The 18,633-nt window shown below is 42.9% G+C and overlaps 1 protein-coding gene across 3 annotated transcripts in view; it reads left to right on the forward strand.

Moving 5' to 3' along the window:
- The first annotated feature begins 626 nt into the window (after positions 1-626).
- Positions 627-18,633, forward strand: part of LOC139332029 (transducin-like enhancer protein 4) — a 35,396-nt gene continuing 17,389 nt past the window's right edge. Inside the window, exons 1-7 of one of the 3 annotated variants that reach the window (XM_070963702.1) lie at positions 627-1,164; positions 1,519-1,616; positions 3,494-3,557; positions 3,689-3,733; positions 13,696-13,758; positions 16,550-16,624; positions 17,958-18,159. In XM_070963702.1, coding sequence (XP_070819803.1) covers positions 1,120-1,164; positions 1,519-1,616; positions 3,494-3,557; positions 3,689-3,733; positions 13,696-13,758; positions 16,550-16,624; positions 17,958-18,159 — 592 coding nt within the window. In that variant the 5' untranslated portion in view covers positions 627-1,119. The remainder of the gene's footprint in view (positions 1,165-1,518; positions 1,617-3,493; positions 3,558-3,688; positions 3,734-13,695; positions 13,759-16,549; positions 16,625-17,957; positions 18,160-18,633) is intronic. The other 2 variants (XM_070963703.1, XM_070963704.1) reach the window with 2 other exon arrangements.

Consider the following 18,633-nt stretch of genomic DNA (forward strand, 5'->3'; position numbering starts at 1 on the left):
GTTTACAATATCGTGTCTACCCCTATATGATTTACATCCTGTGTAAGCAGGCAGATGTATCTGCAAGGGAGCTGAATGGGAATTTAATTGCAGGGTTGCGAGTGCAATCTGTGGACACAACAGCAGACTGTTTTAATGGGCGATTCAATTAAAAAACAGGAAAAACACAAGAGACCTGGGGGACATATGTTCGCTTCTGCCTGGAAGTCTCGATAAAAAAAACCGAACATAAATCAACAGATAGTTTCCAGATTAATCCCTGTGACATCTTATAGTAGCAGACCGAGCCCCCACGTGGGGCGTCTGCATAAATCTCATCGTGTTTGCGGTGATTGGACAACCTATCGATGATTGGCAGGAGAATGGAGCGCAGTGTGCATGCTCATCTGTCACCATTGGTTGTCTTTAATGGTCGCTCCTCCTTCAGACAACACATCATTGGCTTTGGGGGCTTCGCGGAGCAGCCGGGAAGTTGTAGTTCTTTACAGCAGACGCACATCTGTAGTGCTTATTATTGACTAATATGAATTAAACTACACGTCCCGACGTCACGGTACGGGCTCTTATAATTGTTGTGAATATGTAATTGCGCTCGTGCGACTGGTTGCTTCTAAATTTGGCATAGCAGGGGCAGGCTGCTACAGTCGGTGAGGTGGTCGCTCCGCCGGTACCGGGTGAGGATGTGAACATTAACGAGGCTGCAGGAAATTAACCGATAAATGCGTGACGACGGGACGGCGTGGAGACGCTCAGCCGCGGACAAGCAGGGTCATGGTGTGCCAGAAGTCGATGCTTTGTAGGGAAAATCAGAGAAAATAGAGGATTCGCTGTTAGTTCAGAGGGAGAATATTAAGCTCTGTGCGCACAGAAAAACGCATTGGAGATTTTGGAGAAGAGAGGCAACTCCTGCTTTTACTATCGCACTGAATGGACTTTTGAAATACTGTTTTAAAAATAAATGACGGCCAACCACAGATCCGAGGATGTTTCCACTCTTCACGGAACCTGCACATAACCCGCAAACCGGCCACTGACTGAGCTTTTACGCACGGGGAAACGATCCGTGCTCACACATTTTGTTTTCGTGTTCATGTGGATGAACTTTGCAATACATTTTTAATGATTCGAGATCTGAGCAAGATGTACCCCCCGGCACGGCATCCGGTAAGTAGAGAAAAACAGCAGCCGAGGCAGTGTTATGTCAAAACAGCGCAGATTAACAGCCGCGCGCCTGATGCGTAATCAGTTTAGATCAAGTTTCCGTGCCACTGCGCGCTCGCACGGACAATTGCGCTCATTGTCAAACTGCTGCAGCTGCATGTGCGACTCTGTGAGTGTGCGTGGGTTAACGTGTAAGGAGTCCGAGTGAAGCCAAAAGGCCATCTCTATCACAGAGGCCTATTGTCATCTATACAGTCCTGTCTGTGTGCGTGTCAGTGAGTGTGTGTGTCGTGACATTGAACTTTGGTGGCTCAGTTCTTCCTCTCTTCCCCCACACGCTGTTTGGTTTGGGTTGAGGTCCCCCACCAGCCGGGACAGCCGTTAAAGTTCACTGTCACCGAGTCCTGCGACCGGATCAAGGAGGAGTTCCACTTCCTGCAAGCCCAGTATCACAGGTGAGAGTGTGGATGGAGCGTGTCGTTACTGCTGCCGGGAAACATCTGCTCATCAGCAAAATACCGACAAAAAAAATACTAATGCAACTTTCTGCGTTTGGTTGCAGAGTGTCTGTAAATTTTGCGTTACTCTGGCTCAGATTAGACCCGCAGTGATTAATTGATGAATTATTGTAATGGGCATTTCTCACAATTTGCTAACATTATTCAGAGAAATAGAGAAAATAATCAATAGATTAATGCTAATGAAAATAAACGTTAGTTGTAGCCTAAGTATAAAGTGAAACTCCCACATTATGTGAGGAAAAGGGTCATTTCTGGGATGTTGACCTGCCTTGCAGTGGTCATGCATGAATCGGTCAGTATGACCAACACTTTCCGGGAAATGCATGACGCAATGACACGAAACACAAGACCCAAGCTGCTTTTTGTTTGGGATTTGTTTGAGACTTAAAACATTCTTACTTTGAAGTAAATATCCATCTGGAGATGCCATGAAAAGATTCTCCTCAGACCCCCCATAGAACTGCTGGTGCATTAGTCTCAGGTCCATCTATCACTGGTGACTAACCACAGGTAAACCCCATCAACCTTGGTATGCACGTCTCCCTCTGCAAACTCAAGTGGTGTGAAATACTTTTTTACCCGACATGATGAAGTGTGAAATACATTGCTTGGGGGCCAGAACCATAAGCATGATACCAATGCATAATAATCGCCCACCTCTGGCCACCTTGTAATTATTGCCCAATCACTGGGTGAGATGAACCAGCGGTCCAGTTTGCTGGCCAAACGCAGAGCTGAATGAGCCGAACCGAGGACGGCGTCTGCTGCATGTGTAATACTGTGATGAAACTGCTGGAGACATTGATTTGGTAAAAAAGGAAAGTGTTGGTCAGACACACACGCTGAATATACCTCATCGTTGTATTTAGTGGAAAGTAAAGTGAAACTTTCTTTGAGCGTCAAACATTTTAATTATCCAATCTCTTATCACCTTTAGTGTAATTTGAAATAGCTGAAAAAGCTTAGCCTTTTGGCGCTTGTATTGTGTAAAAACCTGCATTTCCAGCTGTCTCTCATTATTTGAAGGACTGCATTGTTTCCCTGTTGACTGAGTATATTCTCCAGCCTTCAACAGCATGTCAGAAATGCATCGTCATCATGCTCGAATTAAGTTAAGGCTGATGTATTAAAGCTTTAATCTTCAGCTGTCTAATTTGCATCTCAGTAACATGCAGAATGTCTCTATATGTCCATATTTACCTCGTCAGTGTCCTAACTCTGTCAATTTTCTCATAAAACACATGCAGACGCTTGCTGTAGTAATAAGTGGAGGCTTTCCAGTAACAGACGACTTTTAAGAGTTAAGCTTTTGTGTGACCGCAGTTTAAAATGGATCCTCAGTATATGGTTGCTTTTTGTTGATGGTGCAGTTTGGTCATCCACTCACACCGTAAGAATATATGATGAGGTTTGTGTGGTCGTCTATTGATCCATTAATTACTGCACAGTACCTGCTGAGTAAGTGTCTGCAGGGCAAATTGGTGTGATACAAGCAACTCTTTCTTTGTTTCTTTGTTACACTCAAATTTAGACATGCAAATGTAAAGTAACGGGATGTAGTCACCGACAGGTTTAGTGCTCTGCAACATGACAATTTCATCTTTTCAAAGTCGCCTTTCATGAATTTATTTCACGCGACAAAACATGTTACCTTGTAGGATATCTTAATTTAAAGTCATAAATAATCATAAATCAGTTTTTGTTTCAATTTTTAATGTGTGTGTGTGTGCGTGCGTGTGCGCGCACATGTGTGGGTTGCTGTGTGTTTGTACATTACATACATTAAATAACATTTTCCTTCTGCCTCACAGTCTGAAATTGGAGTGTGAGAAACTGGCCAGTGAGAAAACTGAGATGCAGAGACACTATGTCATGGTGAGTCTTATTGATTACGTGTCTGTGTGTGTGCGTGTGTGTGCATGAATGCATTAGTGCATTTAGGTGTGTGCGAAAAGAGGAACAGAAAAGACCTTTTTTTGACCTTGCTTTGATCTTTGTTTTTTCAGTACTACGAAATGTCATATGGGCTGAACATCGAGATGCACAAGCAGGTAAGAGACATGCTTTTCACTCCAGTGTTCAAAGGAAGAACGACGCTGAAACTAGTGTCAGACGATTGCAGATGGCCAATAAAAAACATGAGTTTTTGCTTTTGAATCGCTGTTGAATTCTACAATATTTTTGCTGGCCAAAGTCCTGTTAATTTGATTTATTTATCACGAGCAGTGCTGCAAGGCTTTCACCAGGAAGACCAAGCTGCACTCAGATGAGGCCGGATTTGAATTTCAAAACTGAAATATCTCAGGTTTCAAAAGTGTCCCACCATGTTTTTCCAGGCCTCTCGTTTCTCACAAAGTGGCCTTGATGCAAAAGTCTGCACGCATACATAAGTTTTAATTGTTTTTACCTCCCTGTAATGGCCTTTTCTTTGGTCAGCAAGTTCCCTGCCAGTGACATTGTAGTGTTTGTGCCTGTCATATATTACCATTATATTTGAGCTACAGAGCTAAGCATCTGATTTAATATCTATCTGGTGGTCTTTTAAAAATCCTAAAGGTCGTTAAACAATACTTGCTGCTTTTTTCCCCCCAGACTCCTCAGAGACTCTTCTAAATGTCTGGATGAAAAAATATTCTCTTCATGCTTAATACGATTTGTCATGCAGCGAACTGCTCTGTTTCCTAATGCAAACAAAGATGGCAGCTCTAAGTGACACATCTCCTCGCTCAATTTATATAACATGAACCAAAATTATAAAATGTTTTATCAGTATTGTTGTATTGATGTTTATTTTTTATATTTTCATACTCTAATATGTGAATATTTTGACAAAAAGAGCCATTTCTGGCTGCTTATATCAGGAAATACAGAGGAGCAGGTTAGAAGCGCAACATACAGAATATTTTTTTCATCTGGATGATTAGAGCAGTCTTTGAAGACTCTGGAAATACAGCACAGCACAGCGGTAAGTTTTATTAAACAGCCCTATGCGTTTTTCAAAAGATCGCCTGGCAGTTATTTTTAGGAAAATTGGTATGCATAGCTGTGGCTTGAATGTAATGATAAAGCGTCACAGGCACAAACTAGCGTGGTTTAATCATCCCAGAATACATAGATGTTAGATTGCACACGAGAAATGTGATGTATTCACGGGGCAAAAACGCAGCAGTTGTGTTGCCTTGCGAGGTTGAGTAGTAATTCCGCGTGTGAATAATGATTTCATCAGTTTAATTGAACGAGAAAATGGGCTGAAAAATGAGTCGAGTGAATGAGGATTTGCCCTTTAACGAGCCTTTACATTACCGCTGCCCTTTTTTTAAAACACGCAGGATCATTAGCATAAATGTCTGTGTTAACCACACATCAGCTGCCAGGCTAAATGGGCCACAGCTAACCAGCTACACGTTCATTTCCACAAAAATGGTGCGTGCACTGTGTGTGTGTGTGTGTGTGTGTGTGTGTGTGTGTGTGTGTGTTTGTGAGTGTGAGTGGAAGTGATAAATGCTTGGCCTTTGTCTTGCTGTGTGTATGATTTTATGTGTGTGTGTGTATCTATACTGTGTGATTACTTTGCTATATGTGTACGTGTGTGTGCACATATGCGTGTGTGGTGTCTGTATAACAGCCTGTATGTATACTGCACATGTTTACTTAGTGTGTGTGTGTGTGTGTGTGTGTGTGTGTGTGTGTGTGTGTGTGTGTGTGTGTGTGTGTGTGAGTATTTGTCTGTATGCACACTGTGGTTGTTTATTTAGTTTTGTGTGTACTATTTGTGCACATTGTGTATATGTGTATGTGTTTGCGTGTGTGCTCGTATATTGTAGATGTTTACTCGGGGTGTGTGTTGGTCTTTTTGTATGTGTCTGTGTGTGAATGTTGCACACAGATGCAGCTTTTTACTGGCACACTAATCAGACTTGTCTGATGAAATATGGGGTGTCTACTATAAATCCTGCTGTCTGCTAGTGTGTGTGTGTGCATGTGTGTGTGTGTGTGTGTGTGTGAGAGAGAGAGAGAGAGAGAGAGAGAGAGAGAGAGAGAGAGAGAGAGAGAGAGAGAGAGAGAGAGAGAGTGTGTGTTGGGGAAAGGGAGAAAAAATAAGAGGTAAAGAGTGCCCTGTGACTCTGTGTGGCGCCCAATGATTTCTGACAGGAAACAGTTTGAGTGAATCCCTAATTTCCTCCAGTCATCTGTGTGTGTGTGTGTGTGTGTGTGTGTGTGTGTGTGTGTGTGTGTGTGTGTGTGTGTGTGTGTGTGTGTGTGTGTGTGTGTGTGTGTGTGAGAAGAAAGGTTTGGAAGGAAAGGATTTTGATGTGCCGGCTGTGTTTTGTAGTACTTGTACACCAGCGTGCATGGGCGTTAATGTGTGTCTTCCATCTATGGCATTCAACATGACGATACGACGTGTGTGGTTCGTTGAGTGGATGCCAAGATTGAAGAGAGGAGGGTGGTGGTGGTGGTGATGTTTTCGGAGGGGTGGTGGGGGGTCGAGCCTCAGTCCCATTAAGGCAGTCGGCCTCCTCTACAGAGCGAATTGCTAATATTGCTTGTTTAGCATTTTCTGAGGGTAATAAGGCCATTGATTTTTGGCTCCGCTCTGTTTTATTTACACAGAAGGGCTCTGGTGCCCTCGTTAAAGAGAAATTGACTCGTAGATGGAGGAGAGGACGGCCGGGGAGGCGGAGAGGGGCGAGGAGGGAGGAGGGTACGAGGGGTGTAGAGCACGCGACTGAGCTGCGAGAGGACAGCTAATCAATTGCAAATTAGTGAGGCTGAGAGAGAAATAAAGCAAGTGAAGGATGGGGAGAAAAAGGGAAGGAGGAGGGAGGAGAACGCTGTGAAAGGAGGAAGTAATAAGACATTTTGATACCGAAGACTGGCAGCGTTTTCAGCGAGCTTTGACAACTCATTTCACTGCAGCCGATAGGAATTCGGTCACGTAGCGTTTTGATATATGGACTTACATCTAGAAAATGCATTTAGAAGAAGTTTAAAAGCACATTGGGACCTTTAAATGACCGTAAATAAGATTTCAAATGACAGACATGTAAATGACAAATGCTCAACTTAAAGCGTTTTAATAATCTTCAGTCTCAAGTTTTACTTTAAATGTCACTTCTGTATGTAACAGGAGTGTAAAAATGGAGGCAGGCTGGGTGAAGCTGTGACAGCGACAGAACGTTTTGGTGGTTCTCATCCTGGGGGTCGGAACCCCACGAGGGGTCACAAAATTAATCTGAGTGGTCCGGATGGAATATGCATGGAATACCTCAACATTTTGGGAAATATGATTACTCTTTTTGCTGCTGTGAAGTCAATCGATCAGCACATCTAAAGCTCAGAAATTCACAGTTTTTCTGTCTTTGATCTCCTCATAAACTAAGGTGTTAAAATGACAAGTTGCACTTCCTCTAGCGTTAGGTGCTGGACCATTTCGCGGCCAGGTGCAGCGACTTCCTGGAGTCACTGCTGGTTGCCTTTTCCAGCTGTTAATCAAATCTTTGTTTATCGCAAAATATTGAACTATTTGAAAGTAATTTCTCTTTAATTGATCTGGTTCCAGAGGCCAGTTTCACAAAGGCAATTTAGAAGTAATGCTTACGCACAGATCACAACAGGTAGCAATGTCAGCTCGGACATATGACTGGTATGAGAAATCGCAGACAATCTCTTGCTTGCGCGTGGGTCATAAATATGGTGTTTGTTTTGATGGTAACAGGAGTGAAATTTATGCTGTGTTGGTGAATAGTTTGGTTATAACTTAGAGACATAATAGTTCTAACTTTTGGCCATGCATTCACTTTCTTTAGCAGCTAAAAAGAAACCACCGGCATAATTATTTGTGATTTGCTGTATCTGAATATGTCAAGACTGAATGTACTTTTATAGTCAATCAACTCTGTCTGGAGTTTCTTTTAAACTTCAATGAGGTGCAAAAAATACTGGAGAGCTGCATTATATTGAAATAAGTCTTTACATTAAGCACATTTTTTACTTAAAGCTGTTTGTAGCCTGTCCGTATAGCACCCTTTGTTTCTCCTCTCTGTCCCTCCCTATCCATCTAGCTGTCTTTCACACACTCACTCACACACACACACATACAGTCACAAGGGAATACAGCCTTTATATGGTGGGGTCCATTAGGTGTATTAGCTGGTGGTGAAAAGTGGTGCTGATGTGGTGCTTACAAAGCTCCACAGGGGAGATGGACATTTGATCTTCTATCTGACCCAGTCTGACTCCGGGGCTCCTGTCTGATCTAATTTCTTTGTTGTTAGGATGTAGAGTGGGAGTATTTCAGCAGGTTGTTTTTTTCCGTTCTTTTAGGCAACATCAGTGGTGATAAGTGGTCATTGCCGGGATGTTTTTGTGCTACGCAAGCTCGCCATAGAGTCATAACAATGAGAGCCGTGTAATCCAAGTAGGTGCTCTCAGGTAAATGATGACAGCATATTCAAAATCTGTCAGAGCTCTTTTTCAGACACAACATGTCAAAGTGGCAGAAGCTGGTCAAAGTCAGTGGCTCAGGGAGATCACACCGTGTACTGCACATGATCGCAAAGAGCAGAAAGTTTGATGCCGTACCGCTGCTGCTCACCAATTTTTCTCTTTTTTAACTGGAGGAACATTTCTCCAGCGACTCACACCGAGGGTCACAGATAAATTCAGCACACATGATCTCACCTCTGAGGTTACTGGGCTTTATGTGACCACAGAGTCCTCTAATCTCGCAATAAGCTCCATGGATCGACCTGGTTTGGGTCCTAACCTTAGAGGCCTCTCTGGCCAGTTGTTTCTTGTTGTTTACTCACTGTCAAGACGGTGACAGGTCCAGGTCGAAGTCGAGGCCTGCCCGCTGCAGAAACAAATTCTCCAGGTTTGCACAAACCACAGGAGACTTTTCAAGGAAAAAAAGGAGCCCTGCTTTCATGCTTTGGTCTCTGCGGTGGGAACAGACACATCGGCCAAACAGGCTGACATCCCTGCACTCTGGCCGACAGTCACGATTGTCTGCCATTGATGTAAAATGTCACCTGAAATTGGTTATGTTGCCTCGTGGAAAAGCATCTCCATTTCCTTTTCTGCTCCAATGCTTTTGTTTCCATTTCTGTGCCAACATCTCAGGGTCACCTCTTCAAAAAACGAATCGATCGGAGGTTCAGGTTGTAGAGCTGTTCGAGGAGATCTGCATCTTTACAGCTCATCTAGTAGCTTTAGAATGCTTTTTCATTTGCGCTACTGTGTTTGTATGACAGTTTTTCAAAATAAAACCATTGCACTTTGGAAGTACAGTATTAGTGGTTTTGCATGCAGGATTTTGCAATTGCTAAACCGTCATTATTGTCATTAATCCATTGAATATGTTGGTGCATATGGCGTCTGGAAATAGTAAACATCCAAAGATAATTGGTTTAATATGACTAAGAAAACCAGCAAATATTCAACTTTTTTTGCCTTCCTCCTCAATTATCATAGTTGCTGATCCTGCTGAACAACTAATATATTAATTGACTGATTGTTTCAGCTCTATATTACATGTATTTAACATTAAAAGCATTAGGATTAAGTTTGCATTCATATTTGTCAGGTATACTTCATTGTTGGGTGTTTCAGTTTAAGTGCAAATTGATTTGAAAAATCAACCAATGGCTGGAACGCTACAGGAAATGCAGCCAAAAGTTTAGACTGTACAGAACGCATTTAAAAATGGTCTGCAAAAATGAAAAGCTGGATCTGTGGCGCCATGATGGCCTAATGGCTTAAGGTGCTGACGCTGTAATTGCAGCTTCCACAGTTCGGACATCCCTCTCTCTGCTCATTTCCTGTCAGCTCGTCTTCTCTCTCATCGATGTATAAAATGCTCCCAAAATGCTTAAAAATCACTAATTACACTTATGGAGCTCAAACTCGGAAGAAACACCATCACTGACATGGTGTGTGGTATGTTTTTGACCAACTTAGGGAGCTTTAAAGGTGATGTTCTAATTTTGCAGGTGCTTGGCACCTCACACAGCCTGATCCTCACCACAGACGTTATAAGATCACCAACTCATTTCCCAGCTGTAGAACACGGTCTGCTCTGCCCTCAACACCTAACACTGAGGCACCCTTGAGCAACTTAAGCTCAACTTACGCGGTAGAGTTTTTCAGAGGCTACTATGTGCCGGTCAGCTCCCCGGTGTGTATGAATGCGAAGCAGAGCCGAGCTGAAAAAGGGCATGTGTGCACAGCAAGTCTTCCCTGGATAAACGTTAAATATAAAATGAAAATGTCAGTGTTTTAGGTTGTCTGTGGAAGTGTGAGCAGCTGCAGCACTGTGTTAATCACAGGTAAGTTGAGCTGCAACCCAGTTCCCCATCTGCTTGACTCTAAATGGCTCCCCAACTTGGCTGAGAGTTGGCACGCAGACATGCTGAAAGAAAATATTAAATCTAAGCTCTGCATTCATGGCCTCTGAAGTCTTGTCTTAAAAGCTCGGCACAACACTCAGGACTATTCAATAAAAACACATCATGAGAAAGAATGAGACCCCGTGGATGCCAGAGATGTTTAATGGAATTTTCTGACATTGTGAGATAGATAAGTGAATAATAGCATGAGCACTGAATGAGGCAGTGTACTCTGTGGAACCTCTTGAGAACTGTGGGAATGACTGCAAATGTCTGAAGAGTAAATAAGTCTGGCGTTGAAGTCATGCTTCTGCCCTTTTGCTTTGTTTTCCGTTCTTCCGTTGTCTGGCTGAGCACATTTCTGGACAACATGGCCGCCTTTTCTAGCTTCACGTGTATTCTGTAGCATCTACTCTTAACTGGCAAAACCTTCACCTGAGCTGGTGCTGCCTCTCTGTTTTGTGTTTAGTATCAGCTCAAGATTTAAGTTATTAAATGCTGCCTGATGTCAGATCCTCTCAACTTCTGGTACTAAGGACATAGCTTCTTTCACGCTAACAATTGTAGCTGCCGTGCTGTCAGCATCCTGGTGTTTTCACTTGGCTTATGGTATTTTAGTCAGGGACTCTCCGTTCCATAGTTGCACGTATTTAGTAAAGAAGGTGATGCGGATCCCCGTGTGCCATTTAGTGTGTGTTTCTGTGGTCGCGTCTGTGTCTTTTGTCTGCTTTCGGATTTGAGTTGCACTACGAGCGCTCCCTTTGGGACGGCGGATCAGGCAATTTCCTGTTCAAAAAGAACTCCTACCTCATGTGGAGAGAGAGAGAGAGAGAGAGAGAGAGAGAGAGAGAGAGAGAGAGAGAGAGAGAGAGAGAGAGAGAGAGAGAGAGAGAGAGAGAGAGAGAGAGAGAGAGAGAGAGAGAGAGAGAGATATGTATAATCTTTAAAAGCCAACCCTTGGTTCAGTAAAAACATCTGATGAATACAGAGAAGGCTGTGCAGGTGTGTGTCTGCTTGTGTCTGTTTATGTGTTTATGCTGCTGCATTGTTGCTTGTGCTCCTGTCTGGAGGGTTTGTGTCAGTCCAGGTTTGCTCCCATGGCCTCTGGGGGCTTCTGCTACCACTGATACCAGAGCAAAGTTCACCTCTATCCATACGAACAAACAAGTCCTTGTTCAAGGTGATCAGAGGAGCTTCTTCTGCATTTGTGCTGGACTTGGAGGAATCATCTCAGTCCATGATGGCTTTTCCAGTGGCTGTCTCTTCGTTTAGTTGATTAAGTCGACAAAAATCTGACTTTTCCTTCTGTTGTCTGTCCCAGTGGACTCCTCTCTGTGCTCCTCCAAATTCTCAAGAGGGCCAGATCCTGGGTTTATATTCACAAATCATCCGTTAGGCTGATGTTGATTGATGTTGAGAGAGTGCAGCGGTGGAATGACCTTCCACAGATGCTGAAGAATAAGTTGTGTAGCCTGAAAGATACTGGATTTTTCAGGCTCTTACTGACTTCCATGTTTATGAGTTTTAAAAAATCAGATGACGAGACATTGGGCCAAGGCAATAATAAACGTGCAGCTGTTCTTCTGGTTGGATTTTCAAAATAAAGCTTGCTGAGTACATGATAAACATGTGGTTAATGGTGTGAAAGGGTTGCACCTTGGTTAATTTAGGAAAAGATCAGGATTTGTTGCATACAAGTTATGTTTGTTTCATTCCGTCACTTAAAAAGAAATCAACCTTCACTTTTGGTGTCACACAGGGCACGAATCCCACTTTCCTGGGTGAAAATCCACCTGATGTAGACTCTCTTTGTTCTCTGTCACTGATGCAGTAGGAGTGAGAATGGACTGTCTGCGGGAGTCTATGTGACTACCCTGCACTTTGAAAATGATGCTAAAGGATACCCAGCACATTAAAAACTAACCAAGTGCCCATTCGTGAAAACCTGGGAGTGAGAATGGGTTTGCTGCAAGCAGAATACAACAGAATCTGTTGATGGTCAGCCTGCGATGTGGATAATGTAGACGCCAGGTTTTGACAAGGAAGACGACAGCGTGGTAGAAAAAAGACGATATCTCTCGATGCTCTTTAAGCAACCTCATTGTTCTCTATTTCTGGCTTTTTGCTGGACAGACTGATGATTGCTTTTCTTCCATTCTTCTCTCATGAATGGTTTAGACAGCAGGGTGCACAGTTAGTCTACGGCATCTGGGAAGAAACGACACTGAAGATGAGATGATATTTATGGCCTGCAGCAGTGCTTTTCAGCAAGTTAGCCCGTCACTTTCACTTGTAATATGTAAAAACTGATTATCTGAAAAAGTACAGGCTTAATGTATGTGAAAGGAGATAGTCAAGTTTTAAAAACCTGTGAATTTTTTGCTTGGAGTCAGTTCATTTGGCCTCTGTGTGTTTATGCTACTTGGTGTGTGTCTGTATGAGCACTGAGCAACAGAAAAGAAGAACACAGCATTATTTCAAAGGCCAAAGATGCAACGCTCAGCATCAAGAAAGATGATTATGAGTGTCTTTCTTATGAATGCATTCATGTGTAATTGCAAGTTAGATTTGTATTATTGTCATTGGAAATGTGTGTGTAAACAGGTGTGTGTGATTATGTGTGTGGGCGGTATATTGACAGAAGCATTCCTCCTTGGGGACTTAATCACGATCAATATCACCTTTAACCACATATGTAACCACATGCTTTTTTGTTCAAGTGTAATCGGTTCATGAGAATTAAGGGCATGATTACAACAACACATCTTCGTCTGCCTCCTCAGTCAGACGTCTTGGCCAATGCAATCTGCTTTACAATGATCACTTAATGATAACGTTCCAAAGAGCACTCTCTGTGTGAGGTTTGTTTTTTTTCTGTTTTGGTGACATCGGTGCTAAGCGCTCATTTTACTGCACTTTGCAGACTCCATCTTTAAATCACACAGTGTGGGTGGTACTTTGATGTCTATTTCTTTCTCTTTTTTTTTTTGGTATTTTGCTGTAGATGAAGTTTCTGGTGTGTTTTGCTCTTTTCATGGTCATTGCTGCTCATTCTGTCCTCCACGTTCTCCTTCTTCTTTTGATTAAAATGCTTAATTTAAAGGGGCCTTGAGGAGTTTTCCCATAAACAAGCGAAAGCTACGTTTACATTCAGTGTGAGTCACCAGAACAGAACTCGTTGCATGTGTTCTTGAGGTCTAACAAATGTTTTGAACGCCTCAGAATGACGATTTTTAAAGTCTTTCAAATCCAGCATTGTTTACATCCCGGCTAGCAGTCTTGCAGCATACTGTATCTTTGTGTGTTACCACCACTGGTAGATCAGTGGAATAGAGGTCTAAAACTCCACAGGAATCCTTTAAGTATCGTATATTGTATGTCACCTGAAGAAAAAACAGACCTGGTGTTTCTTACACAAAATGTACACAAAAACATCAGACTGCTGTTGTTTCATGTGAACGGGCCGTTACGTGAAAATAATGTGGGCTATTACTTGAATATAATGCACATTAAACTGATTTGATGTAAGCATTTGTAGGTTGTGTGAAGAGGACGGCGCCTTCTTGTCCGTTGGTGAATTTGAAGCTGATTGTGTGTCCTGCGCCCACCTCTCTGTCTTGCAGGCGGAGATCGTCAAACGGCTGAACGCAATCTGCGCCCAAGTCATCCCCTTCCTCTCTCAAGAGGTAAGACTCAAAAATGCCTGTCAGTATGAGTTAAGACGGAGGTGGGAGAGAGAGGGAGAGAGGGAGAGAGAGAGGGAGAGAGAGAGGGAGAGAGGATGGATGTGTTTGTGTGTGGTGGATTGTGAGGCAAAACAGACATTTATGTACACACACATGCATCCATACTGACATGTACACACACACACACACACACACACACACACACACACACACAGATTATCCTGGGCTAATCCCCCCCGCTCAGGATAGGAAGATATGCTCTGAACTTATTAAATGTCTCCCACCAACATATGGAGGAGCCAGCGGCTGTGTGTGTGCGTGTGTGTGTGTGTGTGTGTGTGTGTGTGTGTGTGTGTGTGTGTGTGTGTGTGTGAGAAAATTCTTTTGTTTGAGTTTCTTTTGCGTGTGTGTGTTTATGTATTTGTCCACCTGCATACACATGAAATACACTGTAAATGTGTGCACATTCAGTAGTGGGTGTGAGAAGTATGTTTTGTACAGTATGTTTATTATGGATTTTCAGAGGTGTACGCGTGTGTGTCTAGTTGGTAAATCCTTCCTCTGGAGGAGTTGAAAGTGTGTGTGCGCGCGCGTGTGTGTGTGTGTGTGTGTGTGTGTGTGTGTGTGTGTGTGTGTGTTGAGGGGTGGGAACAGCAGCAAGGAGTGAGTGTGGACTCCAAAGCTCTCCTCCAGATTAGCCATGGATTAGGAGGGTTTAGAGTGGATTAGGAATAATGGCATTAGACTGTGGTGCTGCTACACAGCCCTGAGGCCTGCAGAGAGGGGAGGCAGGGAGAGGAAACAGCTTTTACTGCTTTGTTTTGATGCACAGCCACGTTTGCTGGCTGTACATGTGAAATGTAACACAATCATATTATCATTGTTCTGCAAATCACATGGACTGTATGTGCGTGTGTTTGTGTGAGAGCTCTTTAGTTTTTATTTTTGTCCGATATTGTTCCTTCTCACAGTTTGGAAATGTCTTTGACAGCAGCATTGTTGTCACTAATAGGATGATGTATCAGTCAACCTACTGATTTGAGCAATAATTGTCAGAGATATTTCACCCATATGAGGGCCAATATCTGAATTATGCCATTAATACATGTACATTAATAGATAGGGTTGGGTTTCACACCAAAAATATAGAATTGTGGTCTCCTCCTAGAGTATAAAAAACTATCAAGTAACTGAAGTTGTCATGAATCCTGGGTAAATTTCTACAGCATTGTCTTGATATTAACTTCTTTTCTTATATGTTGTCGATTTGTATTGATATTTGTTCTTTTTCTGGTCACTTTTGTTTTTTTGCTCGTCTCCCTCAGCTACTGGATAAAATTAGAAACAGTGCTTTGATAAATCTGCGCAGCTAACAACCAAGGCAGTGTTTTAAATGTCGTGTCATGTGTCATGGCACAGTGTAACAGGTTAACTCTAATGGCAATGAGATGAAATGAAAAGCGTCTGATTTGGCTCAGATGACAAAGTAAAGTGTCCATCCCGGCACTGTAATTATCAGAATTATTGATAATAATGGTATTAAAGCTGTTTGCCAATGATCATTGGACCGCTGCATCTTTTCATGTGTGTGAGTCACGTCGGGCAGGTTAGACTCAGTCTGCAGAGGTGTCGCTGAACTCGATGGCCAGGTTCATTTCCACACCAGATAAACTCTTTCATCTCTGGCCTACTTTGATGTTTTGCGCTCCTGGATGAATCTTGCTGCTCTCTCTCACCGTCTGGATCTGTCTTTCTCGCTCTGTACCCTTTGGATGACTTTGCCCTCTTAGCTGTCTGTCTCTCTAGGTATCTGTCTCTTTCTCTCCACAACGACATATTATGTCTCGTTCTCTGTGTTTTTTGCAGCTGCACCATTTTGAGATGTGTGGGCTGACAACAGAGTTACAGAGAATTTATGGTTATAGCTGTTGTGCCGGATCTCTTACACACTGGGTGTCTCCATAAGATGTTGTAGGTGTTTATATCAGGATGTTTGGCCACTTCTACTACAGTATATCTCAAACTCATCAACAAGCATCGATCCTGATCCCCCCTCACCCCCTTGGACCTCCGCCTACTTGTTTTTCAAATGTCGCCCCCTAAATAAGAAATTAACTGACCTGTGCAGCTCACACTTGACCAGCTATAACGCCCGATTTAGCTGCTCATTTTTTCTCTCCAGTGAGTTTTAATGAACGCATTGATGAGTGTCAAACTGTGAGGAGGGTTTAAATAACACGGAGAATGCTTCTTTATTCAGAAATGGATGAGGGAAAAACAGGTTCATGGTGCGATAAGAGGCTGCTGCTCACTCTCTTAGTGCACATTTGTGCCTGGTTTAATGAGACAGGTTTTATGATCTGGAAAACTTTAAGACGCGTGTATTTGCTGATTGATATTGACGAGTGTGTCAGTCAGTGGAAAGTGTGCGGCAGCTGCGATTTAGCTGCTGTTCACGTTTGACAGAAAAAAAGTAGACTGATGGCTTTGCTCTGATTTGAGAAAAAAAATCCTGACCAGATGTGAGGTAGCAGCTGATTCACAGGTGTGCAGAGTCACTTGATGTACCGAATTACCATCTTTGTTTATACCAGGGCACTGTGCAGGAGGAATAAATCTGTAATACTGTTGTAGTTCCATCTGTTTGTCCATAGAGGTCATAATCTTCATAATCCCTCTTTAAAATCCAGGTGTCTGAATTTATCTGATCTTCTGTCTGTCTGTCTGTCTGTCTGTCTGTCTGTCTGTCTGTCTGTCTGTCTGTCTGTCTGTCTGTCTGTCTGTGTCCCAGCATCAGCAGCAGGTGGTGCAGGCGGTGGAGAGGGCCAAGCAGGTCACCATGGCTGAACTCAACGCCATCATAGGAGTGGGTGTATCGCACACATACACACACACAGAGCACACATAACAGAAGGTGCTGCAGAGCAGATCGACAGTAACAGAGAGACGTGTTGAAGACGTGTCTTGTGTTTTTGATATTTCCAAAAAGCACCTGTTGATTGTGCTCTGCAGTGAGTGACGCCATGGATTTATACAATTGACCACTTCTATCTTATCACAGATTATGAGTATCAGCGCACATGTTGGGTGATAATTAACTAGAAAATAACAGCTAGAAATGCAAAGATACTGCATGTTTGACCTAATTTAGTCACAGGTCCTGTCAGTCCATCTACTCTCCTAACCCCAGTCTGATATTGCTGTCTTGTGGTGGTTAGTTTATAGCTAACCAACACTGCTAGTTAATGTTACAGCTCAGCCTCTCATCCATGAGTAGATGCACGCTTCCTTCTGTGCAGCGATACGGTTGGGGGGTGTAGTCTGATAGAAATATAATAGTTCCTACATGAAACTGCTGACAACAAGGTCTGCGGATTACCTTGAGAAACCAAAAAAGAGACAGACTGTTGAGTTTTTCAAGTGAATTTTCTTTGGTACTTTGAGCAACACAAGCCAGTGAGTGCCATCGAGTTCCATTACATTTGAATGTAATGTATCCAGAACTTTGCAACTCAAACACACACAAAAAAAGGATATTGGCAGACAATATCATTTTTAGATTTTTTGAGACATTAAAGAAAAAAGAACCTTCCCACACACTGTCCTCCTTACTGCTCTTATATTTATCTATTTAAGACGTATTGGTCTGTAAATACACCAGCAGTAAGCCGGAGTTCTTTTCATTTTTATTTGAGTTGTGCCTTCCTCTGACACACCTGTCACATAATCAGGTGTCCAGAGACTTCACACATTTCTGAGGACGCTTAAAATACCAATAAAGTATTGGTATTGCCTCTAATACTAGTACTAGTTAGGTTCAGATTACTTCATTTGTAGCTCATAGGTAGATTTGGTTTGCTGTAGCAGGGGCATCCACCATGATTTTACAAACAAGAAGCTGAAACTCACTGCACCAGGGTGGGAGTGGTGGTTTAAACTGGTTACCTGCTGTGACTGTTTGCTGTACAGGGACGCTGAGTCCAGCTGAGTAATCAGACTAATAGACCAATAAACAATTTGACTGACAGGCTCTAGATGCTTCACTCATGCTCCTAAAGTTAGTTTTTTCCATTCCTGGCTCTTGTTTTGTCTCTCCTCGGTCCTCCCTCCTGTCTGTCTCTCGTCTGTCTTCCACCATGCAGACGACCTCCATTCAAAATGTAACATTATGCTAATTATTATTTTGGTGTGTGGTTCAGCAGCAGCAGCTCCAGGCTCAGCACCTCTCCCACGGCCACGCCATCCCCATCCCGCTTACGCCACACCCAGCGGGCCTCCAGCCCCCCCTGCCCCCCGGCGCCGGTACTGCCAGCCTGCTGGCTCTGTCCTCGGCCCTGAGCCACCAGCTGCCACTCAAAGATGAGAGGAAACACCACGACAACAACAGCGAACACCAGAGAGGTGAGGCCCGTTCTGCATTGTGTGTGCAGTCAATGTTGATGTGTTTATGTCTGCGTGTGTGTGTGTGTGTGTGTGTGTGTAGGTGCTGGCGTCTTCATGTCTGCAGTACGTCTTAGTGTGCATTACTGGTTGTTTGTGTGTTAAACAGTCACAATTTGACATTTTGTTTCTGTTTTTAAATCTGCTTTACACTCACATCTAGGAATGATGCAAACACATGAGAGGGAATATGTAAATCTTCACCAAACTGTTGCATCACGCTTCGTTTTATCTTATCTGCTTCATTGTCGAAATTTCTATTATGTCACATTCTTGCATCATATTCAATAATTATTAGATTGCTGTAAATCTTTATGTATTCAGTCTACTTTCCTGCCTCATAAAGGTTATTTCCCAGGCAAAAATAGCATTTGGATTATTTGAGATGTGAATGAAAATTATGCAAACTCACTTCATTCAGAAGCAGATGGTTAA

The sequence above is a fragment of the Chaetodon trifascialis genome, chromosome 6, assembly GCF_039877785.1.
Source record: "Chaetodon trifascialis isolate fChaTrf1 chromosome 6, fChaTrf1.hap1, whole genome shotgun sequence".
Lineage (NCBI taxonomy): Eukaryota > Metazoa > Chordata > Actinopteri > Chaetodontiformes > Chaetodontidae > Chaetodon > Chaetodon trifascialis.